General features: G+C 34.5%; 1 protein-coding gene across 3 annotated transcripts in view; it reads left to right on the forward strand.

The window, feature by feature from the left end:
- Positions 1 to 419: 419 nt before the first annotated feature.
- Positions 420 to 14,058, forward strand: part of LOC149798608 (integrator complex subunit 4-like) — a 61,839-nt gene continuing 48,200 nt past the window's right edge. For 2 of the 3 annotated variants that reach the window (XM_089957436.1, XM_089957437.1), the window contains exons 1-2: positions 424 to 735; positions 6,770 to 7,079. In XM_089957436.1, coding sequence (XP_089813562.1) covers positions 682 to 735; positions 6,770 to 7,079 — 364 coding nt within the window. In that variant the 5' untranslated portion in view covers positions 424 to 681. Of the gene's footprint in view, positions 736 to 6,769; positions 7,080 to 14,058 lie in introns of all 3 variants that reach the window. The other variant, XM_089957438.1, reaches the window with a different exon arrangement.

Genomic DNA, 14,058 nt, shown 5'->3' on the forward strand with positions numbered 1-14,058 from the left:
CTTTGTAAGTATTGCTGATAGTTCTTGTAGACACCGTGTACAGATTTTTAAAGTTGTGGTTTTTCATTTCTTTCTTTTTAAAGTGGTGAAAAGTATCATGCCTAAGTTATTAAAGTGGGCGCAGTCATTTAATTTTGGGAAATAACATTCACATAACTATCTTAGTCCAAGATTTTTAACAAAATATATGCTTAAAATTATTCTTAGAGGAATCAGAGATTATACGTTATGTGAGAATCATAACCCATTTGAACTCATGTCCTCACGAACAAAGTAGATAAACCGGTGAGTCCCATTTTAACTCAGTGGCGATGAGATTTTATTTGACGTGGACGGGGGCTCCGAGTGGCCGAGTGATCTAAAGCGCTGTCCGTTACGGATCACTGCCATCTCACCTCTGTCTGCTTGGGTTCGAGTCTAGGACTCGGCCAATGTGGATATGTGAGAAAGCTTGCCGGTAACTTCTCGTGGGTCGGTGGTTCTTTCAGGGGTTTTCCCGGATTCTTCCTCCACCATTAATACTGGCCGCCATGTATAGCCTATCTTGTGCTGAAAAATGGCGTTAAACCCTATAACAACAACAACAACAACAACAACAAAAATTGACGTGGACTGTAAGGGGTACAGGCTGGAGTTGTGTTGCTTCAGAAAGGAGGACTTACTCTTACAAAAACAACAAAGATGGCTGCCTTGTTAAAGAAACGTGCAGTTGCTGAGTTTAGTTCGGTTATTCAGGTATTATAAACTACAGATATACAGATTATTGAAACCTAACATGTTCATTTCAATACATCTGTCGTTTTTAAATGTTTTGCGCATGGTTGCATGGGTTATTGATACTTGATACGGACGTACAGCCCATTAACTACTTTTCGTTTGGTACCCTATTTTCAAGTGAATTAAAAAGTCACAGGTGCTCGACGCGAGCTTGATGTTGAGGAAAAAAAACCAACACAATAATCTGAAGGAAAAAAATCATACAGAGTGACAAAAAATACCATAGATTACCCGCATTACCCGTTCTGACATAGGACCCTCTCTATCATAATATATAATAGTCTACAGTGCAAGACATAGCACATGCTGGTTTTGTTTTAATGCTATGTCTTTACTATCCAAATAACGGCCTTGTATAGCGTGTAGTCAAAGTTTCAGGAATATCTCACACATTTGGCAGCATATATCGACACTCTTCCACTAATTTATGTGTAATTAATATACTTACTGTGCTGTCTTTATCCTGGTGGAATGAAAATATGACACTAGCAAATGGACGCATTTTCATGTTCCACTGACATGTTTTTAATTTGTTGCAATGTGATGGTAGTCAAGGTATGCCAAAGTATGTTTAAGTAGGTTCATGTAGCGGATATGTTTCTTGAATGAAATGAGACGTTGCTTTACAGTTCCAATAGGCATAATATATTTTTATTCATTTTGTTAAAGAATAATATTTCAACTTAACCCAATTTCGGCATTCCCGGCTTTCATCACTTTCAAGTCAACTGAAATGTAGGCCAATGAAACTTTAAAACAGGTCCATTTTTTTTGTGAGGATTTGAATTTATTAGAGAAAAGACATCAGAGTTAAGTAAAGTCTGACTAAAACATTATGACTTTACTTTGTAGAAAAGCGCTGTTATTGTAGTTGCCACATGTGTGAGATATTCCTGAAAATTTGGCTTTCATTACGATGTTAGTCGACATCAAAACACACTACACAGCGCTGTTAGTTAGGCAGTAAGACCCTGATGCCCAAAACATAAATCGTCAAGGTCTTACATGTAGGACTAAATATATAAGAGAGAAGGTACATAACTTCCAAATACTTCGTTCTACTTACGACCCTCGATTTCCTACTGCTATTTCCATCTTTAAAGGAACATGTCCATACTATGTCGCTTGTTTTACTCCTGAGATATTTTTCTATTCATCAAGCCATCATTGACTTTTCTGTGTGGTACCAAACTGAAGTTATGGGCTCTGCAACGTGCAATATTCACGAATTTTGTCTCTTGGGACAAGTGCATGCACATGTGATAACTGGTGAACAGAGCTACATGTACCATGTTTGCGACTCAACAATACATCCCTTGTTGAATTACAGAACACTGGTAGATGAAAAAGTAAGTTTTTACTTACCATTAACTCAATTCAACTTTAGGAATCCTGTTTCATGCAAAAATTAGACATTGTCTTCTTCACTGCACATACATTGTATACATGCGACTCTATTTTCAAAACAGGTAAACTCTGTGGCACACATGTCAATGCCGAAATATGATTTGCTCAAAAGGTTATACTTAAATAACATCCAGTCATCAGAGAACTGTTTCATGATGTAGACTGTTTGTACCCTGGTAAATATAGTTAATAACATGATCGCATCATGTTAGGAATCATTTGAATGTGGTTTAAATTAATGAGAGTATACATTAAAGTATAACCTTTTGAGCCAGTCATATTTCAGCATTGATGCATGTGCCACATTCCCATCAGGAATCAGCTTGTGTAACTCCTTACCAGCCTTCCTAGTCAATACTGATTCAATTGATGCTTCTAGAACAGGGGTTGGTATGGGGATTGCTTAGCTCCAGATCAGAGATGTTTTTAACCTGTTTTTTAGCAGCACTTGTACCTCCATCACATGTACATAGTTCATACCGTGTGCGAGTATGTTCCAGAGGAACCCAGCACATTATTGAAAGAAGAACTATTGTAAAGGGATGTAACTCTTACATGTTGGGGACTGTATTGAGTGATCTGTAGAGTCAAAACAGCATATGTCTGATCCATAAGTTTTGTAACATTCAGCAAATAATTTATTTCCCTAGAATACAAAGGGAAAATTTAAAAAGAACTTACAGTATTGCAAATTAAATCCCAAATAGACCTAAAAGTTATATCAGAAGTTCTATGTATGAAGGTTCAGTTGAATTCCAGTGGTATTCCAAATAAGCACCAATATTGAATGTGTTGTGTGCCTGTAGTCATGAACATGTTAATAAGCCAATGGTCTTGATTGTGATGATGTGCTAAGTCTTTTGATGTATCACTAGAACATAGTCCAAAAATGTCCTTGTCTGAATTCACTTTAATTCCAAATTAATGTTCCATTTTAAGAATATTATTGAGCACTTTTTAATTCCAGTGAATAATAATTAGAACAAATTAATCTACTCAAACTAAAAACTGAACACATCAATAAGACTGACTCTGCTTCTAGACTTTAAGGCAAGAATGAGTAATTCTTAGGTTCACAAGATTATGTACCCCTCTACTTTACCTAGGCTGCAATTATCATTTTGTTAAAATATTCTAAGGTCAGAATCAAGACTGTATTTTTTAACTCAAATTCAGGTAAGCATGGTAACATTAATAATGATCTGAATATTTAATCCACAATCATAGAGAAAACTTTAGCTATGTATTCTGTTGTGGAGAAAATAAATTTCACTGGTCAGGCACACTATGAACTTAATTATGGACAAGGTCAAGTACAGATTACAGATGTATATAACATACAGTCATTAAGAAAAGCCAACAAATAATACAAATTAAATATATATAACATGGGGTTGTTTAAAGCACTGATAAATAATAATGAAGGATTTGTTTCTTTGAAGTATGTTTATTGGCTGATAGGTTGCACAGGCCAATTTGAAATCAAGAAGTAATAGAACTTGTGCACATGCAACAGTTATCAATGACCACCTGTTGTAGTGTCACAAGGAGATGAGTGAATGAATGGTAGTAGATTTAATCTTTCAGGATGTCAATGGAATGAGTGGCCAATAAAGGTGCGTAAAGTGATTAAAGTATGAAAAAGCACTTGCCTGACTGGAAGAAAGGGGGAGTCGGCTTATCCGCAGGCCAGTGTCAAAACTTGACAGATTTTAAGTCTTTTTGTTGACTACTGTAAAGGCTGTAAATCTTGGGACATGAAAAAATAATTTTTTTCTGTGTCCTAAGACATATGCATGTAAAAAAAGTCATTTTCGGTGTCCCGACACTTAATAAACAGCTATCAAGTACTATGACTGATTTTGTTATTATTTTGCATGTGCATATTTTCTGATTTCTCCAACACAGAATTAAATAAAGGTAAATACAGACTTCATAATTCGCGGGCCTGTTGAGTTTACCTGGTAGACCAGGCTGAACTCTAATGTACAGTACTTAGTGCAAAGCGTGCATGGCATCACTTAAATCCTTATTTATTCCCAAACATATTAGATCCAGGTTTAGCTTTATTCATCATTTTGACCAAACTGCATTCTTCCAGATAACATTTCAGCTAGTCCTTAATAACTGTTCCATTTACATTGAATCTCGTTCTCATGAGTTACTAATTTTCAATGATATAAGCAATCCTACAAACTGAGGTAATATTTATGAAAAGTTACGCGCTTTTAATTGTACAAGGCACATAACCAGCATAACTCACATGTTCATGAAGAGTGGTAATAACAAAATTCTCATTATAAATTAACTAAGATCATCAATCTCTTAGTTTTCTTTTTTGCCTGAACAACATCATAACTTTCTCCACAATTTAAAACTTGATGTTTCGGCATCTCCTTTGTTGATAGTTGGTGGATTTGTCTTTCATTTTCCAACAGCAACACAGGCCAGTTAATCATTAAAACCCCGAAACTGACTCGTGTTAAGAGCGAATTTTGACTGGCAACTATACCAGTATATTGATGTGTAATTGCCTTTCATTCCATAATATTAGCACGATTATCGTAGTTTTGTAAAATGGGGTGTAAGGCATACCTGTCAACTTTTCAAAAGCCAAGTAGGGAGACTAAATAAAAAAACGCAGAAAAATTGGAACCTAAAATCGGGAGGTTTTTAAAGCCTTGTTTTCACTAAATATTGATCGATCTTCCAGGTCTAACATGGGTGAAATTTGCAAAGGACCTGCAGTTTCTCCCTATGACACGCCTTATTTTACTCCAGGACGTGCACTGTTTTCATATTTTGGTCAGCTGTGGCCAAACTGCACAATAGCTAAAGGTTTGTCTTAAATAAACAAGCAAGAAAGCCAACGTGACTAATTAAAAGTTAATCCTTGTAGATGCAAATATTTTGTGAAAACGACTGGCCCTCAGTCATGATTCAAATAAACCATGTTCTACACTACCTTGTGTTACACAAGCACCAGCAATTGATTGGCAAGTAAAGGATTACCGATTTTGTTGAAATAAAGGTACCTAAATAGGCAGCCTAACGGTCTTTACATGTGGCAACTATTTTCCCCTCGTATATCTGACCTTATTCCCTCTTTGTCAACTCATAAGGCATTTAGTATTGTTTACTATAAAACATATCTATTCTGAATTAGTTTTTTGAGCACACGTATGCTGCATGGTATGTATTTTAATTCCTTCTTTTCATTTAACAATTGTAATTAACGTTCATATATACGGTAGAAAAATGTCAGGTGCTCACTCATGTAAGTTGCTTTCGTGGGATTGGAGCTATAGCATTCACGGTGATCATTCATGGGATTGAAATTAATTGCCGACAATTTTATTGTTGTGGTTTATTTTTTGTTCTGGTTTATTTTCTGATTTTTGAATTGTTGTAGATGAAAAAAAATCATATAAACTTAACATCCTATTTAGTGAAGAAGTAAATTCTTTCTAGTAAAGTAATTATTTCATCATGACAATATTCACAGGTGATACATCAGAACATGGCTGCCGTGGATTGTATACGATATATCTATTTATGTGGGACTTTTCTTTTCTAGGAGAAATGAAAATTGAAGACATAATGTAATAATCTGGAGTTCTCTGCAAAAATCAGGAAATATTATGAAATTGGGAGGTAGGCTTGGAGTGACCCCAAAATTTTGAAGTTTTCTATTTCTCCCAGCGCTAGAGTTAACAGGTATGGTGTAAGGTCGATTACATCAAAGCAAACTACAACTCAGCTTTTACAGTGTTAGCATAATTTTTGAAGGATTATTTCTAAAACTTCATTATTATATTTTGGAGATATCATTAAAGTTTAGTGCAGTGGTGCCCATGATTTGACTCCAAGGGATGTATTTCATTCAGCAGAATGTACTTCATTGAGCCCGTGTTTAAACCTACAATGTATATGCGGTGGCACCATTAATCATTATGTAAATATGTTCAGTAGCCTAATTGTGAGCGTTGAATCAAACTGTATTGTTGTACATTATGTTGTCATAATGGGATCAAATTACATATAAATAGCTTCCATCTGCAAACCTAACCTGAAGATCAGAGGAAAGGTTACATTTCGAATCAGTCACATCATGTTGGTTATTTTAAACCATATATTTGTTTAGAAATGTCGATAAATGGTGCATCCTTGTGGATTATTTGGTAAAATGCAGCAGCTGGAAGGGGCCCCGAGTGGCCAATTGGTCTAAAGCGCTCTCCGTTACGGATCACTGCCATCTCACCTCTGTCTGCATGGGTTTGAGTCTCGGATTTGGCCAATGTGGGTATGTGAGAAAGCTTGCTAGTAGCTTCTCGTGGGTCGGTGGTTCTTTCCGGGGTTTACCCAGATTCTTCCTCCACCATTAATACTGGCCGCCATGTATAGCCTATTGTTTGCTGAAAAATGGCGTTAAACTCCACAACAACAACAGCAACAACAGCAGCAGCTGGAACAGTGCTTTCTATGCAGTGTTACTGTCTTGGATCAATGTATAAATTGCAAATTGATATTTACCTCCTGCATATTACAGGTCCTCACAACTCACCATTTTAAACATATTTTTCAGGAAGAGCAAAAACCAGTCAAAAGGCTAAAGTTAGTTCAGAAGCCTCTTGTGCCAGACATATCACTGAACCTCCAGACAGTGACCACCCCACATGAGGCATTGCAGGTTTTGTTACGATTTGAAAATAGTTTACCAGTGGAAAGCGATGCAGCAGGCAGTGTTCTGCGAGAACTCTTGGATCATTATTCCCATGAAAAGGAGGCAGTGGTCAGGTGGAAGATTGCAAGCTTAATAGCCAGTTTGTCTAAACTACCAGGTGGTAACCTAGAGGGCCTTGCAGAGGATGTGATATCACTTTTAAAAACAGAAGGTACGTATATTCTAGACAAAATGGTGTGAAAACAGGTTATTGTTTGCTAGATAGCTTCAAGAAGTATAGTGACAGTGATATCCTAATTTGCTTTACAAAAAATTTGTTTCATTCCTAAGCCACAAAAAAGATCCAAAGCCTAGAAAATCTTATAATTATCTTCTATTTTTAGCTCAACATGTATATGACTAGAAGTGTGTATTAGATGGCCTGTTGTCCATTGTCCATCATCTATCCATCTGCAAGTTTGTCATTGCTAATCCTACTAAACTACTTGAAAACACATGCCCGAAGGTCTAGTTGGTCCTCAATGAAAATGGAGCTGCTCTATCATCCAATATGGCCACCACAGTGGCCATCTTGAAGATCTTGTTAAACAACTTCTTCTGAATGGATGGTTAAATCCACACAGGATTTCATTAAAAGATGATTTACAGTGTCTTGTTGGTGCTAAACTAAAATGGTGCTATTTGGGCAACCAATATCACCACTTGGGTTGAAATGATTAATCAATACAAGAGATAAAGAATTGATATAAAATGAAACTTACCCTATACAAATTATTTAATTTTCTGCTGTCGTGAGTAATTATCAGTCATTTGCATATTATACTTTAAACTGAGAATTCACCTGCAGGCACATACATTTATTTATGTCAGCAACAAAAAATTATTGATAACACCCACTCATCTTCTTCAAAGTAGCAAACATTCAGTGACTAATATGTGGTTCAAAATCTGCCACCCCACCTCCACCAATTAAATGCTGATTATTTTATCCCATGCTGTCAGCATGCTCAGCCACTGTTATCATAATATCATTGTAAGAAGACATTCCAGAGTTGTTTCCCATGTATGATTTAAACACTTTACTGTTCATTAATAACTATTTTTATGCAGATATTTCACTGTTGCATCACATTTTGGCCACTTTTAGTGAATATGTGAAATATGTTACATTCAAACCCAACTGGTGGTTACAGTTTGTTCAGTTCCTGGGTCAAGCAGTAAACACCAGTCAGAGCTAACAGTAGCTTCTTCGTTGCATAACACAATGGAAATATTGATCTCCAAGCTGAAAAGAAATATATACCGAGCAACAGAGATGCTTTGGACAAAAGTAGCTATGAAACAATATGTAAAGGACAAATTGAACATGGGGAACAGGTTTGGAATGTCTCCTTTTACACTGAGATATGTAACCAATGAATGAATGTGACAGTGGGATAAAAATTGTTTATCACATAATTGGCAAGGGGGCAGATTCCAAACAGCTCGAGTTATTGTCAACTTGTCAATTGTAGAAGGGAAGTGGTTATTTTTGTAATTTCATGGCAGTTGTTTTGCAATAGCAGATAGTACAATGTGAAGGATTTGGTTGCTATCTTGCCCCCCATACCTGAGCTCGTTGTAAATAAGATTTTCTTTGCATGAGGAAACTGCACTATTTCTTCTGGTTTAAAGATAACATCAACATACCTTCAAAATTTAAGTAAAAACATGAAATTTGTAAAAAATGTTTTGAAAGTATTGCAGAACAAAAGGCATGGTGATCAATATGACCCCTGCACCTTATGAAATGGAACAGTCTGAAATGGCCTGAAAGATTGAATAAAAATCTCTGGCACTTTACAGGTGGTCTTTTTTTAAAGTATTTGTATATGTAGTCAAGTATGAGAATAGCATGTGAACAGATGACAAGCCAATATCTGTCTATAATCGTCATATTAGAAATAAAACCAAGATGTCAACACATATAAAATGGCATCACCCTACTACTGAGAGACCTTCTAAAGATGAAAAGACCATCAAGTTGATACATGTATTGATGATGTATCATAGAGGCTGTAATTGAGTCATATCCATAAGTGGCAGAGATAATCACCACATCATCCATCTTGAAAATCTTGTATATGCAACTCCAAAATGGAAAATCTTATTGTTATTGGGAGACTTCTAATGATGTCCAGTTGGTGCCGTAGTTGTTTGATTCAAATCAGATGATTTAAATCTCTACAAAAAAACAATCCAAATCTTAAAAAGTTTATATATGATGATAGACTACAACCTAAATCGCTTGTAAATAACATTAGTGTTACGACTCTATGGCCTTAAACTAAATAACGGAATGGAGCAAAAACTGGCATGTTTTGTAAAATTCAGCAAATACTTTATTTCCCTAGAATACAAAGTGAAAATTTAAAACGAACTTGTAATAATACAAATTAAATCCGAAATAGTCCTAAAAGATTTATTACAAATCACAATGTGTAAAGATCTTATTGAATTCCAAATAAGTTACAGTATTGAATGTACTGATGTGCCTGTAGTCTCAAATATGCTGATGTACCAGTGACCTGTGGTGTAATGATGTGCTAAGTCTTCTGATGTATCACAATAATATATTCCCAAAATGTTCTTGTCTGAAATCACTTTAGTTCCAAATTAATGTTCCAGTCCAAGAATATTATAGAAGAGCACTTTGTATTTCTAGTGAATAATAATTTGAATAAGTAATTTCACCCAAATGAAAAACTGAACATAACAATAAGGCTGATTCTGCCTCAGATGTTAAATGCACTGTCTCTCCTTGGTGAAAAGTGATATCATCATTGGGTTTTCACCAGAAAATTTCTTATGATGATCCTAAATGGAAATGTTATTATTTTGGACATACAGAATGGCTTCCAGTGACCATCTTTGAAATACTGTTAGCACAATTCATCCTGAATGGATGGTCATATTAGTCTATTACTTTCACTAAAAAAACTTACAGTCTCTAATTGGTATTAAATGAAAATGGTGTTGATGATGACTGATATATCTCCAAATTTTTTATATCGCTGGTCCATCTGAATTAAATCAAGATGGGCTTTGCATGATAAGACTTCTAATGGTATCTGGTAGGTCCTAAATGAAAACTGTTTATCTGGCATCCAGTATGTCTGCTGCATTAGCCTTCTTGAAAGTCGTGTCACTACTTGGCAGTCTTTGAGACCCAAGGTTTTAAATTTTGTACAAATGATGCCAATCCCCTGTCAGATATGGTCACATATTAAAACTTGAAAAACCTTTAAATGACTTCAAAAAAGTAAAGTTGCTGGAGCAAATTTAGATTGGTACACTGATGTTATTCTGCTATCAGATATGACAGTTTTTACTAAGAAAATGAAACTTTAAATGATTTCTTCTAAAAATCACTCAACACAATTTTGATTTGACAGAAAGCATCCTTGCATGAAAGCCTTTCAAATTTTTGCAAATGATGCCAATTTGCCATCAAATATGGCCACTATTACTAAAATGACAAACCTTTAAAACACTTATTAGACTCTGCTGTCAAATCCAGGCAAATAGTATTTCCCCTTTTCACAAATAATGCCTATCCACCATTAAATATGATTGCTGTTACTAAAAATAGAAAAACCTTTAAATGGCTTCTAGAACACGCACACACACACACACACACACAGAGACACACACACACACACACCAGAATTTGAGAAAATTTGACAGCATTGAGGAATAGGGGGCTTTAAATTTGATAAAAATGAAGACACAGGTATCAGATTTGTGCACCATTGAGTACTAAAAACTAAAGAAACAAAATCTTTAGATGCATTCTTAAAAAGTATCCATGCTCACTAAATTTTGACAAAGTTTGACAGAACGAATCTTGATATATATAGCTTCAAATTATCTACAGCTAAGGATGCCAACCCACTGTCAAAAATATAAAAACCTTTTGAATACCTTCTCAAAACTCGATCTTCAGAATTTGATGGAATTTTCTAAAAGACTTCATGCTATTATCTTTAAGTTTTGTAAATGATGCTAATCCATCATCAGATGTAGCCACCATTACTAAATCTAGATAATTGACTTCACCAAAAAGCTTAACAGAATTGGATGAAATTTGATGGCTTTCTGTTGAGATGGCCTTTTGGGTTTGTACATATGATGTAGTTCTGCCTTTATTGCTAATAAAAAAGAAAAACCTTGAAATGATTTTTTTCTAAAATGTCATTCAGCAAAATTTAAACAAACGTTCTTGGTATCTAGACCTTTCAGGTTTCTTTGTTCCTAATGATGCTAACCTGCTATCAAATATAGTCACCAGTACTGAAAAAAGATAAACACAAAGGAACTTCTCAACAACCTCTCCAACAGTGTTTGACCAAATTTACAGACAATACACTGGCATGAGGGACTTGTAACTTCATACAAATGATGATAGTTAGTCATCAAATATTACTGATATTGCTAAAATAGAAAACCTTATTAGCTTGTGAAAAAAAAACACTCAATAAAATTTAACCTTATTTGAAAGAAAACTTCCTAGCTTAAAGGACTTTCTAAGTTACACAAATGTTTCTGATTCACCATCAAATTTGAGTGACCTTTACTAAAATTGAAAAAAAAGTTTTAATGACTTTAAAGACTGCTCACCAAAATACAACCAAATTTGACACAAATGACAAAGCATCCAGGCATTAAGGGCTTTGAAATTTATACAAATGATACTGATCCGTCATTCTGCCATTTCTAAAAATAGAAAAACCTTTAAACGACTTAAACTGCTTTCCAAAATTTGTCATACTTTGACAGGAAGTATCCTGACATAGAAGATTTTTGAATATTGGAGAAATGATGCTAATGTGCCATCAAATATGGGTGAAAAAACAAAATATAGAGACACCTTGGAACAATTGTTTTTATTCATAACAAATTCAGTCAAATGCATTTATCAGAAATTTCTTTGGAAAGCATCCTACAGACCCTGATTTCCTGGATGTTTGATCTGAGGCAGATATCAGCTAAATGTAGGCAAGTGATCTCAGCTCCACTTGGGCCTCTTGCTTTTTAATTTGTTTCTTTGAGAGTTTTGTTTTGGCTCATTGTCATCAAACTCAGTGTGGGAACTTATTTGTCTTGTGTGTGCTCTGTGTGTTGTAACAGAAGACCTCCTACATAATGCAAATCTGGACACATAGTAAGTTGTAATACAAGACCTTCCACATAATAGACATAGTATGTTGTAATACAAGACCTTCCACATAATAGAAATTGTATGTTGTAATACAAGACCTTTCACATAATAGACATAAGAGGTTGCAATACAAGACCTTCCACATAATAGACATAGTATGTTGTAATACAAGACCTTCCACATAATAGACATAAGAGGTTGTAATACAAGACCTTCCAGATAATAGACATAATAAGTTGTAATACAAGACCTTCTAGTTAATAGACATAGTATGTTGTAATGCAACACCTTCCAGATAATAGACATAATAAGTTGTAACACAAGACCTTTCACATAATAGACATAATAAGTTGTAATACAAGACTTTCCACATAATAGACATAGTAAGTTGTAATACAAGACCTTCCACATAATAGACATAGTAAGTTGTAATACAAGACCTTCCACATAATAGACATAGTATGTTGTAATACAAGACCTTCCACATAATAGACATAGTATATTGTAATACAAGACCTTCCACATAATAGACATAGTATGTTGTAATACAAGACCTTCCACATAATAGACATAGTAAGTTGTAATACAAGACCTTCCAGATAATAGACATAAGAGGTTGTAATACAAGACCTTCCAGATAATAGACATAATAAGTTGTAATACAAGACCTTCTAGTTAATAGACATAGTATGTTGTAATACAAGATCTTCCACATAATAGACATAATAAGTTGTAATACAAGACCTTCCACATAATAGACATAATAAGTTGTAATACAAGACCTTCCACATAATAGACATAGTATGTTGTAATACAAGACCTTCCCCATAATAGACATAATAAGTTGTAATACAATACAAGACCTTCCATATAATAGACATAGTATGTTGTAATACAAGACCTTCCACATAATGGACATATTATGTTGTAATACAAGACCTTCCACATAATAGACATAATAAGTTGTAATACAAGACCTTCCACATAATAGACATAGTATGTTGTAATACAAGACCTTCCGCATAATAGACATAATAAGTTGTAATACAATACAAGACCTTCCATATAATAGACATAGTATGTTGTAATACAAGACCTTCCACATAATGGACATATTATGTTGTAATACAAGACCTTCCGCATAATAGACATAATAAGTTGTAATACAAGACCTTCCACATAATTGACATAGTATGTTGTAATACAAGACCTTCCGCATAATAGACATAATAAGTTGTAATACAAGACCTTCCATATAATAGACATAGTATGTTGTAATACAAGACCTTCCACATAATGGACATAGTATGTTGTAATACAAGACCTTCCACATAATAGACATAGTATGTTGTAATACAAGACCTTCCGCATAATAGACATAATAAGTTGTAATACAAGACCTTCCATATAAAAGACATAATAAGTTGTAATACAAGACCTTCCATATAATAGACATAGTATGTTGTAATACAAGACCTTCCACATAATGGACATATTATGTTGTAATACAAGACCTTCCGCATAATAGACATAATAAGTTGTAATACAAGACCTTCCACATAATAGACATAATAAGTTGTAATACAAGACCTTCCACATAATAGACATAGTAAGTTGTAATACAAGACCTTCCACATAATAGACATATTATGTTGTAATACAAGACCTTCCACATAATAGACATAGTATATTGTAATACAAGACCTTCCACATAATAGACATAAGAGGTTGTAATACAAGACCTTCCAGATAATAGACATAATAAGTTGTAATACAAGACCTTCTAGTTAATAGACATAGTATGTTGTAATGCAACACCTTCCAGATAATAGACATAATAAGTTGTAATACAAGACCTTCCACATAATAGACATAATAAGTTGTAATACAAGACCTTCCACATAATAGACATAGTATGTTGTAATACAAGACCTTCCACATAATGGACATATTATGTTGTAATACAAGACCTTCCGCATAATAGACATAA

Source organism: Sinohyriopsis cumingii, chromosome 5 (genome assembly GCF_028554795.1).
Source record: "Sinohyriopsis cumingii isolate HCF-2022 chromosome 5, ASM2855479v2, whole genome shotgun sequence".
Classification (NCBI taxonomy): domain Eukaryota; kingdom Metazoa; phylum Mollusca; class Bivalvia; order Unionida; family Unionidae; genus Sinohyriopsis; species Sinohyriopsis cumingii.